General features: G+C 39.4%; 2 protein-coding genes across 4 annotated transcripts in view; one reads left to right on the top strand and one right to left on the bottom strand.

The window, feature by feature from the left end:
• Positions 1-385: 385 nt before the first annotated feature.
• On the bottom strand, positions 386-10,278 carry LOC107079964 (uncharacterized). 3 transcript variants are annotated; one of them, XM_069184402.1, is made up of 3 exons: positions 10,226-10,278; positions 4,440-4,538; positions 389-4,012 (listed from the first exon to the last, which is right to left on the bottom strand). In XM_069184402.1, exons 2-3 carry the CDS (start codon positions 4,441-4,443, stop codon positions 2,748-2,750), a joined length of 1,269 nt encoding a protein of 422 aa, XP_069040503.1. In that variant the 5' UTR covers positions 4,444-4,538; positions 10,226-10,278; the 3' UTR covers positions 389-2,747. The 3 variants fall into 3 exon arrangements, with proteins under 3 accessions (XP_015223382.1, XP_069040503.1, XP_015223381.1); XM_015367895.2 differs by lacking the exon at positions 10,226-10,278 and adding an exon at positions 9,212-9,297 and having other exon boundaries at positions 390-4,012; XM_015367896.2 differs by lacking the exons at positions 4,440-4,538; positions 10,226-10,278 and adding an exon at positions 9,212-9,284 and having other exon boundaries at positions 386-4,012.
• Positions 10,279-12,122: 1,844 nt separating this feature from the next.
• Positions 12,123-24,103, top strand: part of LOC107079967 (low affinity immunoglobulin gamma Fc region receptor III-A-like) — a 36,059-nt gene continuing 24,078 nt past the window's right edge. Inside the window, exons 1-3 of the mRNA XM_069184304.1 lie at positions 12,123-12,190; positions 19,897-19,932; positions 21,266-21,538. Of these exons, the coding sequence (XP_069040405.1) occupies positions 12,163-12,190; positions 19,897-19,932; positions 21,266-21,538 (337 nt within the window). The 5' untranslated portion in view covers positions 12,123-12,162. The remainder of the gene's footprint in view (positions 12,191-19,896; positions 19,933-21,265; positions 21,539-24,103) is intronic.

Below are 24,103 nucleotides of genomic sequence, written 5' to 3'. Positions count from 1 at the left end.
TCTACTCAGCTAGATGTCTGAAGAAGGCCAGGTCCATTCTCAAGGACATCCCAGTCACAAACTGTTTTCCCTCCTACCGTCTGGTAAACGGTACCAAAGCATTCGGTCCAAGTCCAACAGACTACGGAACAGCTTCTACTTCCAGGCAATAAGACTGCTAAATAGCCAACCTGTAGCTCCTAAGCAAATCACCTGTAATGGCTACATGGACACTGCACTACATGTATATATTGCATACACCATGGACACATAACAGCTCTACTCACATTGAGTTTTATTCAATTTCAAAACTGTAACCTCAATTTTGTGATTTTTGTGATTCTTGTAATTTTTGTGAGCTCGCAGAAAAAGACATTTCATTGCAAGCAACTACTGCTGTACGCTGTATTGTTGTGCATTTGATAAATAAACTTTGATTTGATTTGAAAAATTTGCTTTTTATTAGGCCAAAAGCAGATACATGTATTGCATATAATGCAGGAACAAAACAATATACAGTATACCACTGAAGTGGTAGAAAATAAGATTAGTTTTAGTTTTCATCGAGAACAAAAATACAAATGCAAAAATAATTTGATTCATTTTAATATATTTATGTTTAGATTTTTTAAATTACATTTAAACCTGAAAAAAATACAAATTTAAGATTACCCAAAAACATCATTTGGTTTTAATGCTAAGTGAAATATTTTATACTTTTATATTTTTTTTATCTTTACACTGACCTTTTCCCCTACTGCCAACTTTCTGCAAACTAGTAAAATTCTTCTGCTAATCTATTAAATTAGGACAAATTAATACGTGTAAATTTCAGAAAACATGTCCAGGTACTGTAGATGTTAATTGTCATTTCAATGTGACAGGTCAATCAGAAAAAAATAAAAGCACAACAGTGTATTAATTCAATTGTGACTAAAGCAGAAAATATGTTTTTACTTTGTCACACCCTCTGCAGCCATAGGGCACTCCTACTCTGCCCTGTCTCTTGTTTCCGGTGCTTTGCTGTCCTTCCGGTGTTTCTCTCTCTCTGGGGGTATATATTTCGGGGCTTTCATTTGCCTTCGCTCAGCATTGACGTTCGGAAGTCCTGAGACCCGCCTAGCACCAGGTCACCCAAATTCTGCTACCTGAGAGCACAGGTTTCTATACAGCATTTCCTGAACAGCTCAGCCCGGGCTAACCCCCGTCTCGCCGCTACGCATCGGGTCTTTTACACTCTCCTGCCATTCCACGGTTCGTCCCTTCCCACATCCGTGACAGAATTAATTTGGGTAGGCCAAAATAAATTTAGGCACATCTCAACATTCTCCATCACCAAGCCTGCTTCTGAACTTTCCATTTTGAAGCACAATATTTTAACTATCACAGACTGAACAAAAATGAGTGTGGGGACTACAAGTGTCATGGACTATATTGACTTTAATTCTGCACCGAATGATCAGCGTCTCCATAATGTTTGATGTGTCCTTTGGTAGACACCTAGCCGAGCTCCAGACCGAGAAGGCTGCGCTCCAGAATAGGAACAGACAGTGCATCATCATATACGCAGCCAGTCCATCAATGAGCCCCAGGCAGCTAGCTCAGAGAAAAAGTCCTGATCCTTGCTAGGGGGGATTCACCCAGTCAGGAGGACTCAGATCATTGGAGAGGGAAGAATTTAAGGGGACACAGATTTCTGCCTTAGACATACATTAGAACTCAGACACAAGAGACTCTAGATTAGCAGAGGAAGGCCTTAGCATTGTCTTCCTCCCCTTACTCAAAACTGGGCCCAGAGGCAAACAGGGTGGAGGGGGGACATGACGGACCTTATAGTTCAGGATGGCTGGAACCGAAGAGGATATCAGAGCACAGAAGAACAAAGTTTATTCACTGTGATAGATGGAAGCACACCATGTCTCTTATTGAAGCTGGTTTTAGAGATAGGAGATACTGGACTGCTCCCACAGAGACTGGATTTTAATTAAAGGTTTATTCCATGCCATTCCATTTCGGGTGTGGAGCTTCATCGGGTGTGTCACACCTGAGGCTGAAATGTTGTGTTTCTTTTCCTCTCTTTTCAGCATGGAATAAAGCTTTATTGTGTGTAGGATGACTGTCTTGTTTATGTAAAGTATTAAAAGTGATTCCAATACAAAGTCCTTACTAATTGCCCAGTTAACTTGTAGGGTTTTGGATGATTTGTGCTTGTCTTGTAATCAGATTGATCAGAGTTACTGTATATACTTGCATTCTGATGCTAAATTTAATTTGATTTAATTTGTATAAGCAGTCATGTCAAGGATTTATTTTAAAAACCCTCCATAAACATGTATGATTTCACATTCCTAAGCCTGTAATATGATGTTAATATAATAATAATTTAAAAATTTATGCAAGTGAAAATGACTGAGGAATGAGGGTTTAGAGGGTCTTTAATTATTCCTCTCCATTTGGTTGCAGAATCATTTGCTGATACATATAATGACACTGATTTTTATAATTAGTATAGTACTTGGTGTACTTCACCTACAAAACACCTACAGTAACTAGGTAACTAAGGAATGGGAGGTTTGCCATCTTGAATATCTTGAATATCCTTTTCTGGAGTTCGGTGGAAATTTGAAGTGCTGTGTTCTTTAAATCAGCCAAAAGGGAGCTTCAGATTGTGAAAGGAACCCTCATATAAAATATTTTTTTTTAGTTTGTAACACGTATCTAGAAATTAAAAAAGGACTAAAACATCTGGTTCAGTTGTGTTTTTCTGCTTAGCACTTCCAATGTGGCGTACGCACCACGTCATTGTATGATTTATTCGGGAAGAAACGTGCTTGGACCCCCCAGGACAACCGCCCTCCCCAGCAATTTTCTCTTAGGACCACATAAGGATGAAGATCTTTGTCTTCCCAAAATTTTGACACCCACTGAAAATTCCTGTATTTCTTCGAGTGATCAAACTTTGAAGAATAGAACCCGATCCAGGCATTATGGAGCCGCTCCCTCCAATTTGTAAAGGACTTGTCGATGTAGAGCCTAGCACAAGCATAGCCATTCTCGGTGTAGAGTTGTAGATAAGCCTTGAAACCTGGGATTTGTTTTGGGGTTTCCCTACAAGCCTCATCCAGCTCCTCCCCATTGAACAGTGAATGTGTCTTGTCTTTGAGCAGACGTATTTGCAGACCAGGATTCATGTCCACTGCAGTTTGGAAGACACCTCTTTGTGTGCTTACATTGTGCCACGCCAGGCGATCGCCATTGCTTTTGCTGTCGTCTGCGTACAGGCCCACCCACTGGTCATTCTCGGCCCAGGGCAGGTGGCTCCAAGTCATTTGTGCATGCCCATTGCTGTTTGTCTTGACTTCCAGCCTTGTGCCCTTAGAGAACAATTCCGAACATGTTTCACTTTCAGAGTCTTTCCCCGTGGCACAGTAACGGAGATCAAAACTGAAAAAGTTCAAAAAACTTTCCAAGGTGTGGGACTGTATTTCAGCAAGGAGAGCATTGCTGAGCTGTTGAATGGCAGCTGGGGAAGATATGTCGATAAGATAGACTGCCTTTACTCCCCAGTCAGTAGAATCAAAGGAGATTATCAAACGCTCACAGTTTGCCTTCTGAAGCTCCGACACTGAGAAGTACTGACTCCTGACATAGAGATAATCCTGTTTGATGTACCAAGGTAAGGCCCGGGCCCCTGGGTGATTCTGGGTGTCCAGGTCTCCCACAACTTGATAAGAAAGGCTGTTGTTCAGGAGTGGTAGTCGGAGCTGGTGATTATGGTACTCATGGAAACCAAAAAGCCTCATTCGAGGATCAAAAACCATGTCCACATTTTCATTGTCTGTCTTTATTGCACTCTGTACAAACCAGTGCAGGAGCTTCAAGCCATGGCGAGGAAAATGGTGTCCAAACTCCGTCTGGTTTAACTCTTCCAAAGTGGTGAGAGTTGGGATCTCATGAGCAGTTGAAAACCAGGCGAGGGACAGCAAAAAAACTAAAACAAGGAAAACATAGTGCTGCACCATTCTGTGGGAATCTGAGAAAAGGAATAAAATACAATCATATTCAAGGCTCACAATGAACCTATTTTGTATGGTCAATAAAATGTTGTCAGAACAGCAAATATTAGCTGCTAATACTGTATATGTTGAGTGAGCAAAATACGTAACTAGGTAAAATAGATATTGTTTTATTAATTTCTTATTTTATTTCCCACAATTAGGATATAACGTCCTTCAGAATTAATACCCTGAAATCAGTCTATTATTCAGTCATAAATAAATACGTACAGTGTATATATATATACTGTTATTATTCAGTATAAATCAGTTTGCATATTATGGTTTTAATAATGTTAATCAAGAAAGTGTGTTGTGTATCTGGTAGAAGATCCTGCAGATTTCCTTGCAGCTGAAGTTTTTATCTATACATTTAGAGGTATGTATCATTTTGCTACAGTATACCCATTTGATCTGTGATGACCAGTTGTGATTTTTCCACTCCTTGGCTTGTAGGAAATGGTCCAATCTGTACTGATCCTCTGGTATATGGAACTGAGTTTCCTTGACAGGATATAAAAAAACAATTGACTCAAGGCGGGTATGTCTGTTCGTTACAGAAGCAAAGGCATTTTTCCAAGACATTTTCAAATATGTACACATCCCCCATTTTACTATTTTTTTATCCCAATAGAAAAATGGAAAAATCCCACTAAATCCTAAACTAAAATGTCTTTTAATTTATTTATTTCAGAATAGGTGGCTGTCAAGTACAGTATGTTATTAATATTATTGACTAACATATTCTCTAATGAAATGCAATGTCACATGTACCTAGTTCTCCTTCCCAAGATGATGTACTGTAGACAGTAAACATATTAGGAGAGTTTAGCCCAAATTATTATTCGAGGACATTGTCGAAACATTAGTCATACATATCAAAAACAAACAGAAAGCAAAAAGTATAGAGACAGAATCACAGAGGTGAGGTACACTGACACAACCATGATCACAAACCACAACGTTGGTGCTCCTTCCCAGAATGTTTTCCTTTTATTCCTTAAGAAACTATGCATTAAGGAAAAATATCCCTACAACTTGCATCATCTTGACCACCTGACTAGCCCAGATGCACCTTATGGAACTGCAATTTTAACCACCTTCAGACTAAATTAAAATAATTCACCACCTGTTAACTGGGTCAGGCTGTAGCTTTCAATAGAAGTCACACTTGACACACTGTTTGTCTAATGACAAAATCAGCTTAGACCGGTGTCAGATACAAAGCGTACATCAGTGCACATTTTGCACCTAATAGAGAAATCAGGGGTTAATGAAGTGAGCTGATTTATCTCATAATAAACAAACTGAGACAGAAAGCATCGAACTCCCAGGGAACTAGAAAATTAGACAATGAGACAAACTAGCATCTTAGTATAGTAGATGACCCCTCCTCCTCCTACTGTATAAACTCTTTGCCCTCCTACCACCTGGGAAAAGATATCGCAGTGTACGCGCTAGCTCAACCAGACTCGGTAACAGCTTCTTTCCGCAGGCTGTCCGGCTCCTCAACACTCTGGAATCACTCCAATTCCAGAAACAGGGTTTAAATCCCCACAGTGTGTTGTGTACATTGTATTATGTATTTACCTTGTAATTTGCACATCTGCACTTTGCACAATGCGTATCCTGTCTACAATGTCTATGTCAGTGTCCTGTCTGTCCCATCTGTATTTGCACCGTGGACAAGGAGGAACAATATTTCGTTACACTGTATACTTGTATATGGCTGGAATGACAAATAAACATGAACTTGAACTTACTTTTTTACCTTATTGCTACTGAACTCTTGGTAATGTGATTTAGAGAACTAAAATACAGAAAATTGACAACTGATGCTGAAAACGTGACTTGACTGTTTTTTTAAGTTAATCTGACCAATTGGCTTCCTGCAACGTGTCAGGTGACAGAACAGCAGCCCATTCCCCCAGAGGAATCTGGGGAATGTGGTCCTTATGAGGTGGTGCTCTCACAGTATCCAACAAAAATAAAATGCAATAAAACACAACTTTTTACTCCATCAGTGCTTCCTTGTAGAACAACTAGAAATGCATGGTGACAAGGAGCTAGGGTCTTATTGGATAGCTGTGGCACTTACCTCATACTGACCATTGGTACTGTTGTCAAGGCAGACTCCCAAGAAGTAAGTACTGGATTTTCCTTAAATGCAGTAATTACCTCTTGGTGAAAATAAGTGACTTTTTACATGCTGATTAACAAGAAACAGCAACTACTGTATGCACCTGAGTCACCAAACTACCATAAAGCATAATGAACTAATCCTTTTGTTTTTCTTTTTTAGTATCAGCAATAACCATATTTTTTTTCTATTTAGGAGGCATTTCTCAAATCATAAACCTTTAAAAAGCATTATACTATTCTTTGCAATTTGACAAGAGATTACTACTTTTGTTCATTTGCACCACTTTGAAGGATTGATTAAAATACTGTAAATTGAAATGGAGCTTCAAGCTACACATATTTTTGATTTGAAGACAAACTTAAAAAAAATAGGAAAGTTATTTTAAGATAAGAGAGAGATTATTTTGTTTTATGAAGCTTTATAAACCTCACACCACAGCTGAAGAAACATTAGACATTGGTTTGAACACAGACAGGGTACCAGCTTTGACAACTGAATCTGGAGGTGTTGTTACAAACGTAAAATAAAGTCATTTTGGAGGCCCCGTTCACACAGCAGTGTATAAACAGTATGTACCACAGCCAAAAATAAAATAATAATTGCTGACCTCAAAGTTGTTTTACATTAGGCAGTTCAGCAAGGTCAGCTTTGTAAAAGCATGGTCTCTCATTTCATGTTTGTTTTCTCTCCTGTATATCCAAAGCTAGCACATATTGTTAAAAAGTCAAACATAAAAATTCCAATGATCAATAAAACAGATGTTTCAATATATTTATTATTGAAGAGTTATAAAGTAGATCAGCAGTTTCCAAAATGCCAGACTGAACACCACAGCCATCAAACTACTTTTGTTGAAGTACAACTGTCATTAAGGCAGCACAGATTGAAAACACTTGTACTTAAACAAAAGTATCTCTATGTTTGTGGTGTTCAATCTGGCATTTTGGAAACTGCTGATCAACAGTCGGCACACACATACAAAAAGAAAGAATTCCATGTTAACTGTGTAAACAAAGGTTTGTGGATCAAAGGGCAAATTCCCTGAGTTTGTTGAGAAGGTTTTATGCAGTCTGTCAATATTTGTGGTTCTGTACTTATTCGAAATAGGGGTATGATTCATTCTACAAGTCAAAAAAAGTATTGAAGTACAATTAGCTGCAGCTCAGAGTGACCCAGACATTTAGAAAACAACTGCTCTCTCTTCTTCACTCTATATCCAGTTCCTAATATCTGGTCAGCATTTGTCCACTCACTTCATTCATTTAGAGTTGACTCACTCCATTAAATTGGCTCCATTAGATTGTACATTAGGAGCTCATGCTTTTTCAGTGTTAGCTTCTCATTTTGTAATATTCTTTCTGACCGTCTTAGAAATGTGAGAAATTTCTGTTGGTATTAAATCTTGCCTGGAAACATGTACATGGCCTTTAATTCTTAATCTTTTTCTTCCAATTTCTCTAAATTGTAAATGATCTTTCTTAATTGTGTATTCTCTGTACAATAAACATGTTTACAGACAAAGGGAAGCCATTCAGCCCATCTGGCACTTGTGTCATAGAACAGGATTTGGTCAACAGAAAAGTGCCCCTTAACAGAAAAGGCGAAAGAGTTCTGAGACTTTGAAAAACTGGAAATAAAAAGAATATTTTTAGTCAATAGAAGAAAATTAATCTGGGGACCCTTATTTGCATCTTAGAAGTGATGTACTGGCCATCTATGTGCAGGGTCATGTTGAGAAATATTATGAATGTTAGACCTGCCCGCATCACCAATTTGAAGCCAGCAGGTCTGCTCCAGTCTACCACAGAAGAAACACCTGGTATCACGCTCTCTACAGCTAGAGGGCGCTCCTTCTCTGTCCTGTTCCTAGTTTCCCTGTGCTTTTCTTGTCCTTCTGGTGTTTCTTTGTGTGGGGCCATATATTTCCAGGTCACCTTTTCCTCCTCACTCAGCATTGAGGTTTTGGATGTCTTGAGACCCGTCCAGCACCAGGTCGTCTCTTCCGTGGCCTGCGGGCATTGGTTTCTACCCGCCATCGTCTGACCTCCTGAGCTTGGGCTATGCCCCTTCTTGCCGCTACGCATAGGGTCTCTACAGCTCTCCTGATCATTTCATGGCTTGCCCTTTCCGACATCCGTGACACCCGGATTGGTGCTAGGGATCAAGCAAAGCAACTCTAGCTTGGTTGGGCAACTCATGCTTCTTGTATTTGCAGAGGGAAGGAGAGTCTGATCAAGAATTCATTGCAGAGAACACAGCTAAGAAAGAAACTGTTTGGTACAAATTATGAAATGGCTTTGTCTGCATAGTGTGTTTCACTTTGTGTATATATTGCCTTTCTAATTGTGAATTCTATTTCTTGTCATCTGATCAATTAATCTCTGTATAATTGTGAATTTCTACTTTTTGTTATCTTATCCATTCATCTCTGTATCTTATTTCACATATTTAATTTCATAAAAAATGAAACATCCTGAGCTACATCCTAACCCAGCAAGTAACGGGTGGAAAGCATGTTACAACCTGGATGGGACTCCAGTCCATTACAGGATACACATAGACACACAAGCCAGGGACAAATGTAAAGAAGTCAATAACCTGTGTGTCTTTGAACTGTTGTAGAAAACCAGAGAACCCAGAGGAAACCCACACAAACACAGTGAGAACATACAGCACAAACTCCACACAGATTGTACCCCAGGTCCAGAACTGAACCCAGAGCCCCAGGGCTGGGAAGCAGAAATGCTGAACACCATGCCCCCCTGCTGACCTCCTGTACCATAAAGCAAACTAAATAATTACTTTCTAAGTGACAGTAAATCGTTAAAAGAAAAACTCCTAGCACTTCTGCTCACCTTGGAAATCTTGTCTATTTTTTACTTCTGTCTTAATCAAACAAAACCCTTTGATTCTGGATTAAAATAAACACAAATAACAATGTTCTATGCTAGAATACAACATCCGTTGTCATTAACATTGTTAGCAAACAGCAGCTCATTATTGAAGACGACCACAACCAAACCGTAATATTTACCAGTCTGTTCAGTGCAAGCTAATCCGTCTGTAGTGATCCTGCATTTCCAAATACAGGAGTCAGTCCAGTGCACTGCAGTTTAGGCCACAGTCCAGCCACTCAAAGGAGAGGTCACATGTGACTCTGTTCTTTGACCATTGCATTTTGTAATGTAAATATTGCTTAACTTTTAACATTTAAAATCCCAATTAGAGAAATGATCTTTTTCTATCATTTTAAACTATAATCATATAGGTATTTCATTTATTTCAATAAATAATTTAAAATTGCCTCTCTGTTCACAAACCTACTTAATACACATATACAGTAAACTAAATGTGCACAAGCACTTAATGTGGAATTTTCTGTACTAGTATTAAAATGATTAGATGCTCATTTTTCATTGTATTTTGGACAATTGTCATAACAGTGAAAATTCAGCAATATCTTCCACAGTAAGTCTACATCCATGCAAATCAAAATACATTTTTGGTGTTTTTTTGTCACTATAGCCATTACTCCCTTCAGCAGGTAGAAATTAAATGTTTTTTTTCTCTTGGACTAGGAAATGCTAGTTTAAAATACAAATTAGGTTATTAAGAATGGAATGTGTAAAGGGAAATGCAGAAATAAAATGTACCGATCCTGTACCATGATCAATACATATGCTGTGTAACATTAAATCAACCATTTCAAAAGCATGTAATGATATGTGTGTCAAACACGTGGACTTGTGTTTTATTGCAGTACCTACAGTACACATAATGTAATGATGTGTTTACAATGTAATATAAGGAAGGAGTCAGAAAGTAGAAACAAGGAGATGCAGATGACAAGAATTGGCTCATTAGGGAGAAAAAAATGACAGTTAAAAATAATGAGAGAAATTGATTTGAAAGGTTTTTTTGCTGTTCTAGGAGAGGGAGGTGGTGAAAACAGCTGCTGAAGCAAAACAGGGAAAGACACTCCGACCAGGTGCAATCCTACTAAAGAAAAGACTGGTGAGACCTGCAGGAGGGTTATTTTGTACAGTACCTTAGTCATCCATCCATTCATTTTCTAGCTGCTTCTTCCAATTCAGGCTCGCAGGGGAATCAGAGCCTATCCCAGCAAGCAATGGGCACAAGGCAAAGTACACCCTGGACAGGCGCCAGTCCATCATAGTACTTTATTTATCTAGTTTATCTTAACCTGTGATTGGTAAGCATCCAATACAAAGTGTATTACTTTTTCTTTAGTATGATGAATAGCTGCTGTCTCTCCTTCAATAAACGGCACATTAGTGCTATGTTTCTTGATGTGATGGTAGGATTTCTGAACCAGGGTGATCACAGTAGTGCTGAAATCTAGAAACCTCTTGACAGACCTGTAGACCCATTTGTGCAGCGATTATCTTGAATGCAAGATGGAGAGCTACGTACCCATCAACAGCTCCAAGCCCAACACCAAGAATACACAGATACTCTTGCAGTCAATCAAGCTGCTGACAGGGTCAATCTTACAGAGTTCCTACTATCAAGCGGTCATGTCAGATCCGCACTCTGAAAGCACAAGATGAGTCTAGATGATGACCTAGAGGTCTTTCTTGAGGTATCTGTAAAAACTGCCAGGGCGTTGTGTGGTCAAGTAAAGAATGGATTTGCAGTTGGCACATTTCCTAACGGGTGAACTACAGAAGGCTGTCCATAATGTACCAGCCTGTCAAATGAGAAATTGTGAGATGCTCAATTGAACACGAAGGAGAAACTTCATCTAAATGAAGAAGGGAATTGAAAGAGATTTCTGTGGGAGGGGGGACATGTTGGAGGTGTGGACAGATAGGCCGGGTCTATACGGATTACCCTTAGATGGAGTTTAGCAGTGGAACTCAGCTGTCTGATCAACCCTCCTCTGGTTCAGCAGAAAAGTACACAATACTGTACTTGATTCCTATAGTAACCAATGCAAACAAAAAGATGTATGACTAAAACAAAATATGAGCCTTTAAGGTATAGTACATGTAAATAAGTAAGTTAATCTCTAGTTTCATTACCACAATTAGATTAGAATTAGATGAAGTTCTCTGAAAAGAATGAAAGGATCATGCTGAAAAACATGTAATTTGTGTCTTGAACTGAGATTACAAGGAGATCCGATTTAAGTACAGTATATTGTAATGTGAGTGACTGGGGTCAACACCGTGATATACAACTAAAAAACTTTAATGTACAGAAAGAGCAATTCCCAAACTAGTAACTCTAAAATAAAAGGGAAAACCTTTTTAGGGAAAACCTAGTTGTAACACAGTTCCTGTTACTTTACATTTCTTCGTTACCTTGGCAACTGCGTGGTTTCCCCCACCCCTCCTGGAGATATGCAGTCCTAACCCCAAGTGTCTCCCTGTAAAACGTCTACTTACTTTTAATCATTCATATGTTCTAATTCTGTTTTTAACATTTTTATTTTATGCATCAAACAACATACCGGAGCAAAACATGTATCTTTATAAACCTGCTTTGCCAGTTTTAAACTGACTTTGTCCCCTGCTGATTATTTTCTTTGTCTAACCAGAGGGTCACTGACATGCAAGGGAAAGCTGGTGCGGAGCTCAAGCCTTTGCCATCTTGTTCTGATGGCCAAAATGTGCCTCTCGAACATGATCAAACAGACAACCCCAAATGCAGAAAACTCCATGCACTCTTCTAACAGGGTTCAACGACAGGAATGACTCTGGTCCGGCATTGCGGCGGCCTCAGATCAATACCCCAGTTTAGAGATCTGTTCTTTAATTGTATCGAGGCTTAAAGGACGAGAATAAAAAGTCACGTTCCTCGCGAAAATAAAAATTATGCCCTCGTCTGAGGGTCAAAGCAAATGAAAAAAAAAAGTTCAAAACACTCAGAAACAGATTGATATCTTTATTTTCTTACTACTCATCTTATTAAGGGCGTAGTCTTTTTTTAAAGCACTTTGTACCCTCGTAAACCAGGAACATGGAGGTGCAAGCTATGCTTTTGATGTGTAAGTATTTGGCGTATGCTAGTCCCTGTTTTATGTTGCTGCAAAATATGAATATTAGTATTAATTAAATAAAACCAGAAACTAGATATTTTAAGCTTTTGGTTCTATCACCCTTCAGTACGTAACTGTAATATTATTTGAATTGTTATTTGAATTGTTTCGAATACAAGTTGGTTTGGATAACGTTAGTATCTTTAACAAGCTGTGATTTGATCTTTTTGGTATACAAACAATTTTAAAAGTTTGAATAATCTGAAAAATGTTCTAAATCTGTGTGAATTAAAGGGTGCTAAGTGTTTTATGCTAGTCAAGTCACTCACCGAGGAACATGCCTCAGCCTTGTGGTCTTTATGGTTTTCCCTGCAACATGTTATCATTTTTAGGTGTTTTTTTAAACAGAAGGCTCATTAGAGTAAATTTTATTAGAATAGTTTACCAACCAAATCTCTGAAACAATGAGCTAAATCCATTTACTAGTACTATAATTCTAGAAAAATCTATGCAAACAGAGCATTTTGGTCATCCTTATCACTAACACTGTTACGTATATTAATCATAGTAATGTGCACTAAACGTGATTTTATTAATAGTCTTTCTCAAGATGATATCTTTATTATTTTTTTGTCCTAGATACTTGCATTTTCTCCACATTCCCTGTGATAGATAATAAGGGGTTGATGACTTTTAAATCAATTTTGTTGCACAGCAACAAACTGCAAGTTTAAAGTTCTCATAGCATTTTCATCTTTTAAAAAAAATCTGGTTCCCGATTAGAAATGCTGAAATGCCAGCTGTGTGATCTTTCTTACAGACTTAAAAACAAATAACTAACATCACGAAATAACTTGTACAGAAATGTTTAATTGAATCGATCTGTAGTTTAGAAAACTGAATGTAAAACTGAATGAGGCAACTCAAACAGTTGTCAGGATGCTTTGTGATCTCCGACTTGCAGGTAAGAACCAAACAACTAGTGTTTTGAACACTGCTGAAATCAGATTAATTTCTATGGGAAAGGAGCATAACCAGGGATAAATCCACCCAAAATAATATTCACTTTTTAATCTTTTAACTTTAAACAGGTCTGAAGAACTTGTTCATATTTCATGTACATGCATTTACTATCATTTTTGTTACTTAGCTTATTTGTATACGTTTTGATTCAATAAGAATCATAACCATGTGCAGATTATAGTCCATGAGCATTTGTATAATTTACCGATATTAAGTTTTAATTTCCTCTTACTTGTCATTGTGTGCATAACGTATGTTATGTGATCTTTAGTTCAATGATCCATTCCATAGCAAACAGGGTCATGTGTATATCTATGTAAGGTAATTAGGAAATTACCTATTTACCTATCCTAAAAGGAGTTTGTGCGTTTCCTGGGATTTGGAATTCTGTTTTTTCTATGGTATTAAACTACCCTACATGAATTTTTAAAGCACTGTTTGAATTTGCTTTTACATCAGTAAACATTTGTTATTTCATAGCAGTTTCTGCTAAAAGGGCAAAGAGCTATGAAAAAAATAGTCTCTCTGAACCTAGGAAAAAATTATGCGATAAAAAAGGTGAGAAAACCTTTTACTCACAGTAACTGACAGTTTGCCTCTTTTATTGCAGCATAAGGTGAAATGGTATTATAGGACTTTTGAATGTGCTGGTTTCATTCCCTTTTGGTTAACTTCAAACAATCATGTTACCCAGCTGGGCTGACTGGAGCAATTAGGGTAAAGCATAATATCTAGCTAGCTAAAGGATACCAGAGAAGGATACACATTGCACACATGAACCCCTAACAGACTGAGGGTATAGATCCCTAATCATTCCTCCCCACATCAGAGTTTAAGATCTCCACTCATCTACTAAGTCTACTGAGGCAGATCCAATATTAAACAATATGATAAGCCTCACATTAACTTGACAAAATGAACAAAATACTGTTTAAGACCAAAACCTGTAGATAATGGCTCAGTTACTCAAGTTAAAAAAAAGAACAGTTTTATTAAATCTTGTTTGAAATATACCTCAAGGTTGAGCTCTCAGCGTTAAGTAAGTTTTGCTGTTGTTAAGTTTGACATGCTTTTTAAAATCATGTGGTAACAACCTCCCCCGTCAAGGGCTTCCTGTTCTATAGATATCAGTAAATTTTCCATCCGCAGAGGAAATGCATCAGCAAAGATAGCACTATTCCATGAATGTGAAAAGCATTCTTCATTTAACCACAGTGTTACATTTTCAAATGCCGTTTCAATTTTTAATTTCCACACAACTGTCTGCTGTGATTACTCAAGTGTTTCATGAATATCAGACACACACAGTTTCCTGTGTTAATGTCAATCCATGAGATCACATGGCCTTGCAACCTATCCATTGCAAACAGCTTAATCATTGAATTAATGATAAACAGGTTATAGAGTATATAAAATGTAAGACCACAGTAATATTAATAATGTGAAGCACAGTGGTCCAATTAACTGAAGTATTCCGTTTAGATTTGGGCAGTACATTCAATCAGTTCAAGATTATACAGTAGCTGATATGATTGAGTGCAACATATGTGAAGCTACTACTTAACATACATCATTATTTAAGTTTTCCCATAAAAACAATTGTACACTGCATTTCCCATAATAAATTGGGACATGGAATAAATTGTGACATCACATGCTTTCTTAAATTCAATGGCACAGTGTAGCAATGAAGTAATAACTGATGGGCAGACAAACAACAAATATTTTTCATTGTAGGTTACAAATACATTCACAAAATATTCACTATTACCATCTCCACATAGTTACAAACCTGTGAGTTTCAGGGAACCTGCCTTCTAGAACATAGAACTCTGTCTGCAACAGAGGCCCAAATACCAGAGGAAAAAAAAAGCTACAGTAATTGTGATTTATCCCAAAAAATATCCCACTCCGGAATAAGTCTCTCTCTTAAACTGATGGTGAACAAACAGGAATTTATTTTTCTACTTAAAGTTATCAATCACTAATCACAAGAGAGGGCTTGTTTGCTTGTTTGCTTGTTTGCTTGTTTGCTTGTTTGCTTGTTTGCTTGTTTGCTTGTTTGCTTGTTTGCTCTCAAATTACCTGAGATTCTGGTCTTCTCACTTCTTCCTGCGCTATTTACGCCCTTTTAATCCTTTCCTGGAGCTGCTGATGTCACGATCACTAACCCCGCCTCTTAAAGGCGCTCCAGCCCTTCCTTGTTTTCTCCCATTACCTGCACCTGTTCCGTATTTCCGTTCCCCCTTAAAAGCAGACGCCACTCCTGGTTGTTCATTGAATCTCGTTTTGTGAGAACTTGGGGGGCCTTGCGGCGTCTGGCTCCGTTATGGTTTTAACCTTCTGTTCCCGATTCTCCGTCCCGCTGGTTCCGACTCGGTTCATGCTTTTATTCCCTGGATGGATCTCCTGGCTTTGGAATCTACTCTTCTGTTTTGAACTCCGTTTGGGCTTTATTTGTTTGTTCGTCCTGGATTCACTTTCCCCAGGACGCCTGCTCAACTTGGACGCGCTCCCCTGTCTCCAGACCCTCTCCTGCATGTCTTTACCCAGTGTATCTTCACAATTCCGGATCGTGTCGTCTGCACAGAGCCGGAAAGAACTGTTTCGTGACAGCTGACATGATTTAATTTAATTCACATTAGTGCACCTGTTTGGCTCCGTTTCTGATACGGATATTTAATGCAGGAACTGCTTTAGCTTTGTAGTTGACTGACACTTATGCCAATATCTCCAGGAGCACCAGACCACCACCCACAGGCCAGATAGGGCAGTTTTCCCACATAACGTCTTCTTACAGTGCTATTTATTACAGTATATCAATCTACCCATTACACAGGACTCGTGGTACAACAATGACTATAACTGCCCCTCAATTCTCCCTTCTCAAATCCTCTTCTGGACTAAGGACCAGGGCTCAGGACCCTGTAAGTGCAAGTGTTTGTTTGAGATCTTGGGTGAGGGCAGAGCTGACACTCTGGGTTCATTAATGAACTGCCTCTATGCAACAAATCTGTTTTCATCTCTCCAAAAGGACTGAAATGAGAAAACATTTAACTTAACATAAACATCTTAGCAACCACCATATTTTCCAATATGTTTGACGTTACACTTAAGTGTGACAAATGTTATCAGCAGCACAGATTGCGTGTTTTCCTATGAAATCAATAAGCTAGCCCTGCAAAAGAGAATGCAATAAATAAACCAAGTGAATCATGTTTTCCACCCCAAAGAGCATTTTGGAGGGAATTATAGAACAGTCTGATATGGTTTTTGTAGTTTTTTTAACTTGATTGCTTTGTGGCTTAGAAAGCTATTGCACATGCAAGTAATGGCAACGTCTGCCATAGGTTGTAGACCCCTCCTACAGAGTGACTTCTACTATTGTGTAACAGTGTGATGGGAGAGATGCCATGGTGAGCACCATTAAAAGTCAATGCCCCGGCCGAGGGTACGGTAGCACTGGTGTGAGGTTAGCAGGGACCAAAAATAATACAAAAAGAGGTGAAAAAATTAACAAAAGGCAAAAAGAAAGTGTATTGCTGTGCCTCGTGACCTCCAGGCTGGACTTACCCTGTTTAGTGGGGTCAAGTCTGGTAGAGCAGGGCACGTAAGGCCAAAAGAAAAATTTGGTGAGTTAAAAAAGACAGCTGGGACTACAAAGGGGAGGCGTTGCCCTTCTACCAGAGCTCCGTCTCCACACTGGGCACGCCCCCGCATAATGCGACAAGGTACATAGAAGAAATATTTTTTCCATCAGGATAGAACAAAATCTTTGCCTTGTTGACGAAAGTTTACATTTGGAGTATTAATCTGAAGGTGAAGTGGTATTGCTGGAATTCATGATATCTGAGAAATAATTGGCCATGGCCAAATTGGCCATTTTTCTTCTTAGAAGGTGTGCAAACAGTTGTTTTCCCCCCACTCCTCTCCTTTTGGTCCACAGGACATGTTCCTCACACTTGAGAAGTTTCAATTAATTCTTTTTAAAAAGAGAGGAACATTTAGATGTTTCAGCAAAGAAAATGTCAAACAGTTCCTCGAAGCAGACTGGGAGTGATTTTTAAATTGATTCCAGGCGGTGATCATGAGATGCTAATGACTTTCTATGCTACCAATACTCATATCATTGAGCTACTTGTAGTTCTCATTAACCATCTTTATTAGGATCACTTGAATGTACTCATTGTGGGAATAGATTAATTGCAGAACAGTACCGTTGCAATCCATGTAACCAGGTGTGCGGTTTTGTTGGAGGTGTTTGTAACCATCGGTGAGCTTAGAAGCTAGTGAATTACTCTGGTTAATCATAATAAAAGATAAAAATTAACAGAATAAAACAGAATACAGCAAAAATAATGAGAGAAGAGGGAGAAGAAGGACAGAGGAAAAGTAACAGAGAAAACAAACACCATATCCATACTCTTCCATTTAGCTTGTCATGTACTGTAGGAGAACCTTGTTCTGATCTATCTTGGAGACAATATAATAATAATGATAATAATAATTCCTTAGACTTATATAGCTCTTTTTTGACACTCTCAAAATGCTTTACAGCCGTTGCATCATCCAAGTGGGGATTGCACATTATTGTTGGTGAAGGGGAGTTCCCATTACCTTGGAGACAATCACTCCAAGCGCTTTGAGTGGAGTGTCCAGAAAAGCACTTATATAAGTCTAAGGAATTCTTCTTAGTATTATTAAACGTTGTCTTCAGAGTTTTGAAAGACATGTACAAGATTGTTGTTCATTCTTTATTGACTGTCCAGTGATTTCTTGTGCTGACAAGTGTGGCATTACACGGGGCCCAGTGTGGGGGCAGAGCTCTGTTAGAAGGGCAACGCCTTGCCTTTGTAGTCACAGCTGTCTCGGCTTTTAGATGATGAGCAACAGCTGTGAGGGTCCTATAAAGGCACCCTAGATGCCCCCCGGAAGGGACAAGCAGGGACACCCTCGGAAGGGGGAGTTGTACACCAACAGTCCCGGAGGGGATTGCACCTGTGTATGGCAGGTCTTTTTCTTTTCTTTTTGCCTGTCCCATCTTGTATTTTCACCGTGGCAAGCACACACACACACCTTTTTTCACGCACTAAGTTTTTGTTTTGTTTTTGCCTTACGCGCCCTGCTCTACCAGACTGGACGCCACCAAATAGGGTCAGTCCAGTCTGGTTGCTGCTGTGCTGGCAGTTCTTTTCTTCCCAGGCTGTACCCCGTTAAATAGGGTAAGCCCAGTCTGGAGGTCACAAGGCACAGGGGTACACTCTCTTATGTTTTTGTCCCTGCTAACCTCACACCAGTGCTTCTGTCCCCTCACCCGGGGCGTTGACTTTTTACTGGTGAAAATATGTACACACATCGTCACAGTCTTGTTTGGCTTAAATTGTTCTCCTCAATTGTCAATTGTGTCCACACCAGTATCTCTAGTGAAAGAGATTTTTGCAGTTTCCTGTTTTACTGGAAAGAAGGAGCCAAAATGAAAAAAGGATGTTCTCTTCCTTCACAGCAGTTTAATTAAAAAAATGTATAGGTTGTGTTTTCAGGTTTACTTAAATGGTTTAAGTCTTACCACACTGATCACTGTCACTTTGTATCTCTTGGCAGTTTCAGTTCTGAAATTGGACTCGCTAAGTGTGGTGTTCCTCAGGGCTCGATACTGGGACCTCTACATTTCAGTATTTACATGTTCCCACTCCGTCAACTATTAAGATCACATGTTCTAAATTATCATTTCTATAACTATAAGGCTCTGCACTATCTGAGTTACTGTCATACTATTCCTCACCTTGCAACCTTCGTTCATATAATTCTGGTCTCCTGTCTGTCCCCCTAGTCCATCTACACTCTATGGGTGACAGGGCTTCTCCTGCTGAGCCCCAAAGCTCTGGAATTCTATCCCTAAGGATATCATAGAGCCACCTTCCCTGTAGCTCATTCAAATCTAAACTCAAAACCTTCTTCCTTAGAAGGTTTTATATTTAACAGGTTCTATGTGTCACGGATGCTGGAAAGGCCAGTCGTGGAATGAACAGAAGAGCAGTAGAGACCCTATGCGTAGCTGCAAAAACGGGACAAACACAGAGGTTTGCTCCAGGCTCAGGGGGTCAGGCGATGTTGGGGATGAGGCCTATGCCCTCAGGACATGGATGTGGGGCAACCTGGTGCTAGAAGGGCCTCGTGACATCCGTATGCTAATGCTGAGCAAGGAACACTGGAGACACAGGCACTAAATAGGAATCGGAAACCAGACACACCGGAAGGACATGAATAATCACATTGAACTAGGAATAGGAAAGAAGTGGAGCACCATCTAGGGGCTGAATGTCGACCGTGCAAGTACCTCATGTAGAATAAGCCTCACAGCACAGGGGGGAGGAAAAAACTAATTTAACTGTCAGGAAACCTCTGGGAGTGCACGCTGAGAGCAAGCCCCTCCTCCAGGATTATAGTAAACTTTATTGACATGTGGCAGATGGAGCCGGAAGTCTCTCGTGGACCATGACACTGTGTCCCCCTTTGCTTTCCTACTGTATTACAAACCCTCATTGTAGCTGTGTAATTCTGCTGTCCCCTCTCATTGTACATTTTTTTCATTTTTTTCTATAAAGCAATTCTGAGAAACCACTTTTGAAAAATATTATATTGTTATTAATATTATTTAAACTTTAATTGAGGTTTTATTCAATGTGTTTCAGTGCTCTCTGCAGCCCTCTTCCCTGGACTATCTCAAGGTAAGGAAGCAGCAGACATTTCATACTTACAAGCACAGTCTGATGTATTTTCCTTGATCCCATAAATATTGAACTATAAATATATACCCATGACTAAGTGAGTTGCTCATAAAGATATCATCAAAGGCTGTAATCTAAAAGTGGAGCCCTTCATACATTATACTGTATATGGTTAACCCACATAATATGCAAGTTATCTCATACAACAGAGCACTTTTTATTTTGGAAAGGTCTAATCCAGTCAGTCTACAAGTTACCGTTAATTGATTTTTTCTATAGATTAAGAACACATTACATTTTAAAAAGGAAGGTTTTGTTCAATTAAGGGGATATATATATATAAAATGCATAGTACACATATAGCACCACAGGAATTTAATACAGTACCTCAATGCTGCAAGGCAGCAATGCTGACCACACTGCTGCCCTAAGCAATAAGAAGTGTATATTTTATTTTTTATACATCAAGAATTTCTTGTCTAATTAATATAAATATATTTTGTAGAGTCCACACTCAGAAAGTAAGACAAACCAATTAGAATTACCAATTTGATTAGGGAGAGTTCCTCTATGTTATGACAATATATTTGTTTTAAAGATGAATATCAAATGATAACCAATTAAATAAGTTAAATAAGTGAAAATTGTATATCAGTTTAGGAAAAGATTAGTGTTTTATTTCTGCTTTATTAACTTTCAGTGTAGAAACAACACTAAAGAAAATGACTGGATTTGGGGGCCCTGTGGCTACTCTATTTCAATGTGTCGTTTTAAATACTGCTGCTTGTACTAGAGTAAAGCAACAGTTCGTAGGTGGTGAGGTGAACTTCAGAGTTGGCAGGGGAAATGGGCGGAGTGGTGATGAGCAGGAAAACAGTCCAGAGTAGTTTTCAGAAACATGGCCAAGTTCTTTGGCAAAGGGATCATGGTCCACAACACAAAGGAGCAAATCCAGGAGACCAAAGTCTGAGTAAAGCAAGGATAAAGAATTCAAGGTGAAGCAAAAGTAAGGAACACAAGATCTAGGGAACTAAACTAAGGCTCAGAGCAAACTATATAACAGAGCCCTGAGTAAAGACAAGACAGATTTTAAATGGCGTGATCCCTAATAGTGCAGATGTAGACACAGCACAGCACAGGTGGAACAGACTTCCTGTGTGATTGTGTTATCATGACAGCCAGCAAACTGACAGTTGAGTAAAGATTCTATATGTTGCCATAGTAATGTTAGCTTACTCTGCAATACCCCTGCAGCTGCAAGGATAACACCTTTAAGATTTTTAAGAAGCTGTGAATCTTGATGCAGGTGTTAGTTTTGTGTTATCTCTTTCAGATGCTCAGAGGACTATACTGACCACAGAGACTGGCTGGACACAGTTTTTTACTGAAGAGACATTTTTCCTGAAATGTGTCATGCAGAGGGATCCAGCAAAATGGACAATAAAACGAAAAAAAGATGGAAAAGTAGAAACGGCTTGTACTGCATACAGCTTGGAAAATATTCAGAAGTGCTCTTTCATATCCCCCTCTGTGTCCCACAGTGGAAAGTACTGGTGTGAATCTGAATCAGGAGAGTGCAGCAACACCCTCAATATTACTGTGTACAGTAAGTCCATCCATTTATTTTCTAACTGCTTTACCTGATAGAGAGATAATACTTTATTAATCCCGTAGGGAAATTGATGATACCGGGTTGCACTAGAGCCTATCTTGGCAAGCAACAGGCAAGGCAGGATACACCCTGGACAGGACGCCAGTCCATCGCAGGAAAAACACAGACGCAATCATGCACACACTCATACAAGGGCCAAAGCTACCAGTATGTCTTTGGAATGTGGGAGGAAACCGGTGCACCTGAAGGAAACCCATATGAACACAGAGAGGACATACAAACTTCACACAGACAGTGTTCTGAGCCTATGGCTGAAAGGTTACTGGTTCAAGTCCTGTGGCTGGCAGAGGAATCCTACTCTGTTGGGCCCCTGAGAAAGCCCCAGCTGCTCCAGGGGTGCTGTACAATGGTTGACCCTGTGCTCTGACCCCAAGCTTCTCTCCCTGTCTGTGTGTCTCATAGAGAGCAAGCTGGGGTATGTGAAAAGACTTTTTCCTAATGCAAGAAATTGAATATGGCCAATAAAGTGATCTTATCTTATATGATTTGTTCTTGAAGAAACAAATGTTAGAGTCTAATATGATTTCCTAATGTGATCCATTAATTAGGCTTAATTAATTTGGCTTAATGGGAATAATTATGCTGCCAAAGTAATTCTTCATAATTTAAAATCTAGTCTAGTAGAAGATGTACACACTCCAGGGTGCAGAGAAGCTCAGGAAGGAAGCAGGAATCAGAGTGATGGATAAGGAGGATGGCAATGCATGGAGGGAGACTGCAAGTGCCCCATTCCATTGATTTGACTTTGGGACTGGCGTTTATAATAACATACTTTATTTTATACAGCACCTTTAAAAGTAGGTTCTAAAAGCACCTAAAGCTCAGAGAAAAAAAATGACAGGAGATACAAAGTTAGTACAAAAAGCATGGGTTTTGAGTGTGTTGTAAGATGTAAATTAATTAAGTAAAAGCCCTTCTGAATAAGAAGTGTTGGATTCCAAATGCTTAAGGGAGGTGGCTTTCTGATATCCTTGGGGATAGAATTCCACAGCTTTGAGAAGACCCTGACACCCATAGTATAAAGACAAGTTTCTATCCAAGCCATTCAGAGTTTTATAAGTGAGCACGAGGATTTTGAAGGACTCCAGTACAGGAGTAATGTGATCACTTGCACATAACCATTTCAGGATTCTGGCTGCCGAATTCTGGACATGAAGTTTGTTCACTGTGGGTGTACAATTCTAGAAAAATGGGTTGACTCATAATAATTTCTTACATTTATATAGCACTTTTCTGGACACTCCACTGAAAGCACTTTACAGGTAATGGGGATCCCCTCCACCACCACCAATGTGCAATGGCAGCCATAGTGCGCCAGAACACTCACCATTAGCTCTCAGTGGGGAGGAGAGCAGAGTGATGAAGCCAGTTCAAAGAGGGGGATTATTAGGAGGCCATGATTGGTAAGGGCCAATGGGAAGTTTTGCCAGGACACTGGGGTTACACCCCTACTTTTTTCAAGAAACAGCCTGGGATTTTTAATGAGTACAGAGAGTCAGAACCTCGGTTTTACATTACCTGTTTACAGTATAGTTTCTCCATCACTATACTGGGGCATTAGGACCCACATGGACCGCAGGGTGAGCACCACCTGCTGGCCCCACTAACACCTCTTCCAGCAGCAACCTTAGTTTTTCCCCAGGAGGTCTCCCATCCAGGTACTGACCAGGCTCACACCTGCTTAGCTTCAGTGGGTTGCCAGTTGTGAGTTGCAGTGTGATATGGCTGCTGGTGCCTAGTTTTTCAGCTATAGTCAGAGACAACTTTGGACATAATCTTTTGTACATGGGGGTTAAAATGTCCAGCCTGGATCTAATATCACCTCCAATTGCATCAATTTAGATTGAAATTCCTGCACAGTGCCAACCAGAGATAGGGCTACTGCACTGGATTTATTAAGCTGGTGTTTATGGTAGAAGGACCCCACTCATCTGAGTGGCAGCTGTGGGGAAATTTGGTATGACTAGAGCTGCTGCCAAGACCATATAAGCTCTAACGTCTTGCTCAGAGAAGTACCTATAGTATGGTGAGACCACAGCGGACATCAGAGGCTGTGACATGAGGCATGTCAGATATCTCCAGCCCAGGGAAGAAGATGGAGGGAAGACGGGGAATCAGTCAGAAGTTACCAGAAGTGCAGGAGAAGCACAACACAAACCCTGTGAAGCATAAAGGGAATCCAAGAAGAGAAGTGGAAACAAGCAAACAAAGTGTATAGCTAGGTTGAAAGACAACACAAAAAAATCCAACTACAGTATCTACCTGTACCAACTGTGCTAGATAGGTCAAATGATATCCACTGGATCGATTTTTTACTGTACAAATGTATACAAAACTGTGGAGTGTACAAGGTAAACTAATAAATACTGTTTATGGAATCTTAATATGTGCAATGCAGTATGTACAGAATGTGCAACCCATGCTACAGTATGACTCACATGAAATAGGGTGTTATCTGTAGGACATTTAATTTTTTTACAATCATTTCAGATTCTACCA

The sequence above is a fragment of the Lepisosteus oculatus genome, chromosome 26 (assembly GCF_040954835.1).
Source record: "Lepisosteus oculatus isolate fLepOcu1 chromosome 26, fLepOcu1.hap2, whole genome shotgun sequence".
In the NCBI taxonomy this organism is placed as follows: Eukaryota; Metazoa; Chordata; class Actinopteri; order Semionotiformes; family Lepisosteidae; genus Lepisosteus; species Lepisosteus oculatus.
This window is presented reverse-complemented; position numbering and strand designations above follow the sequence as displayed.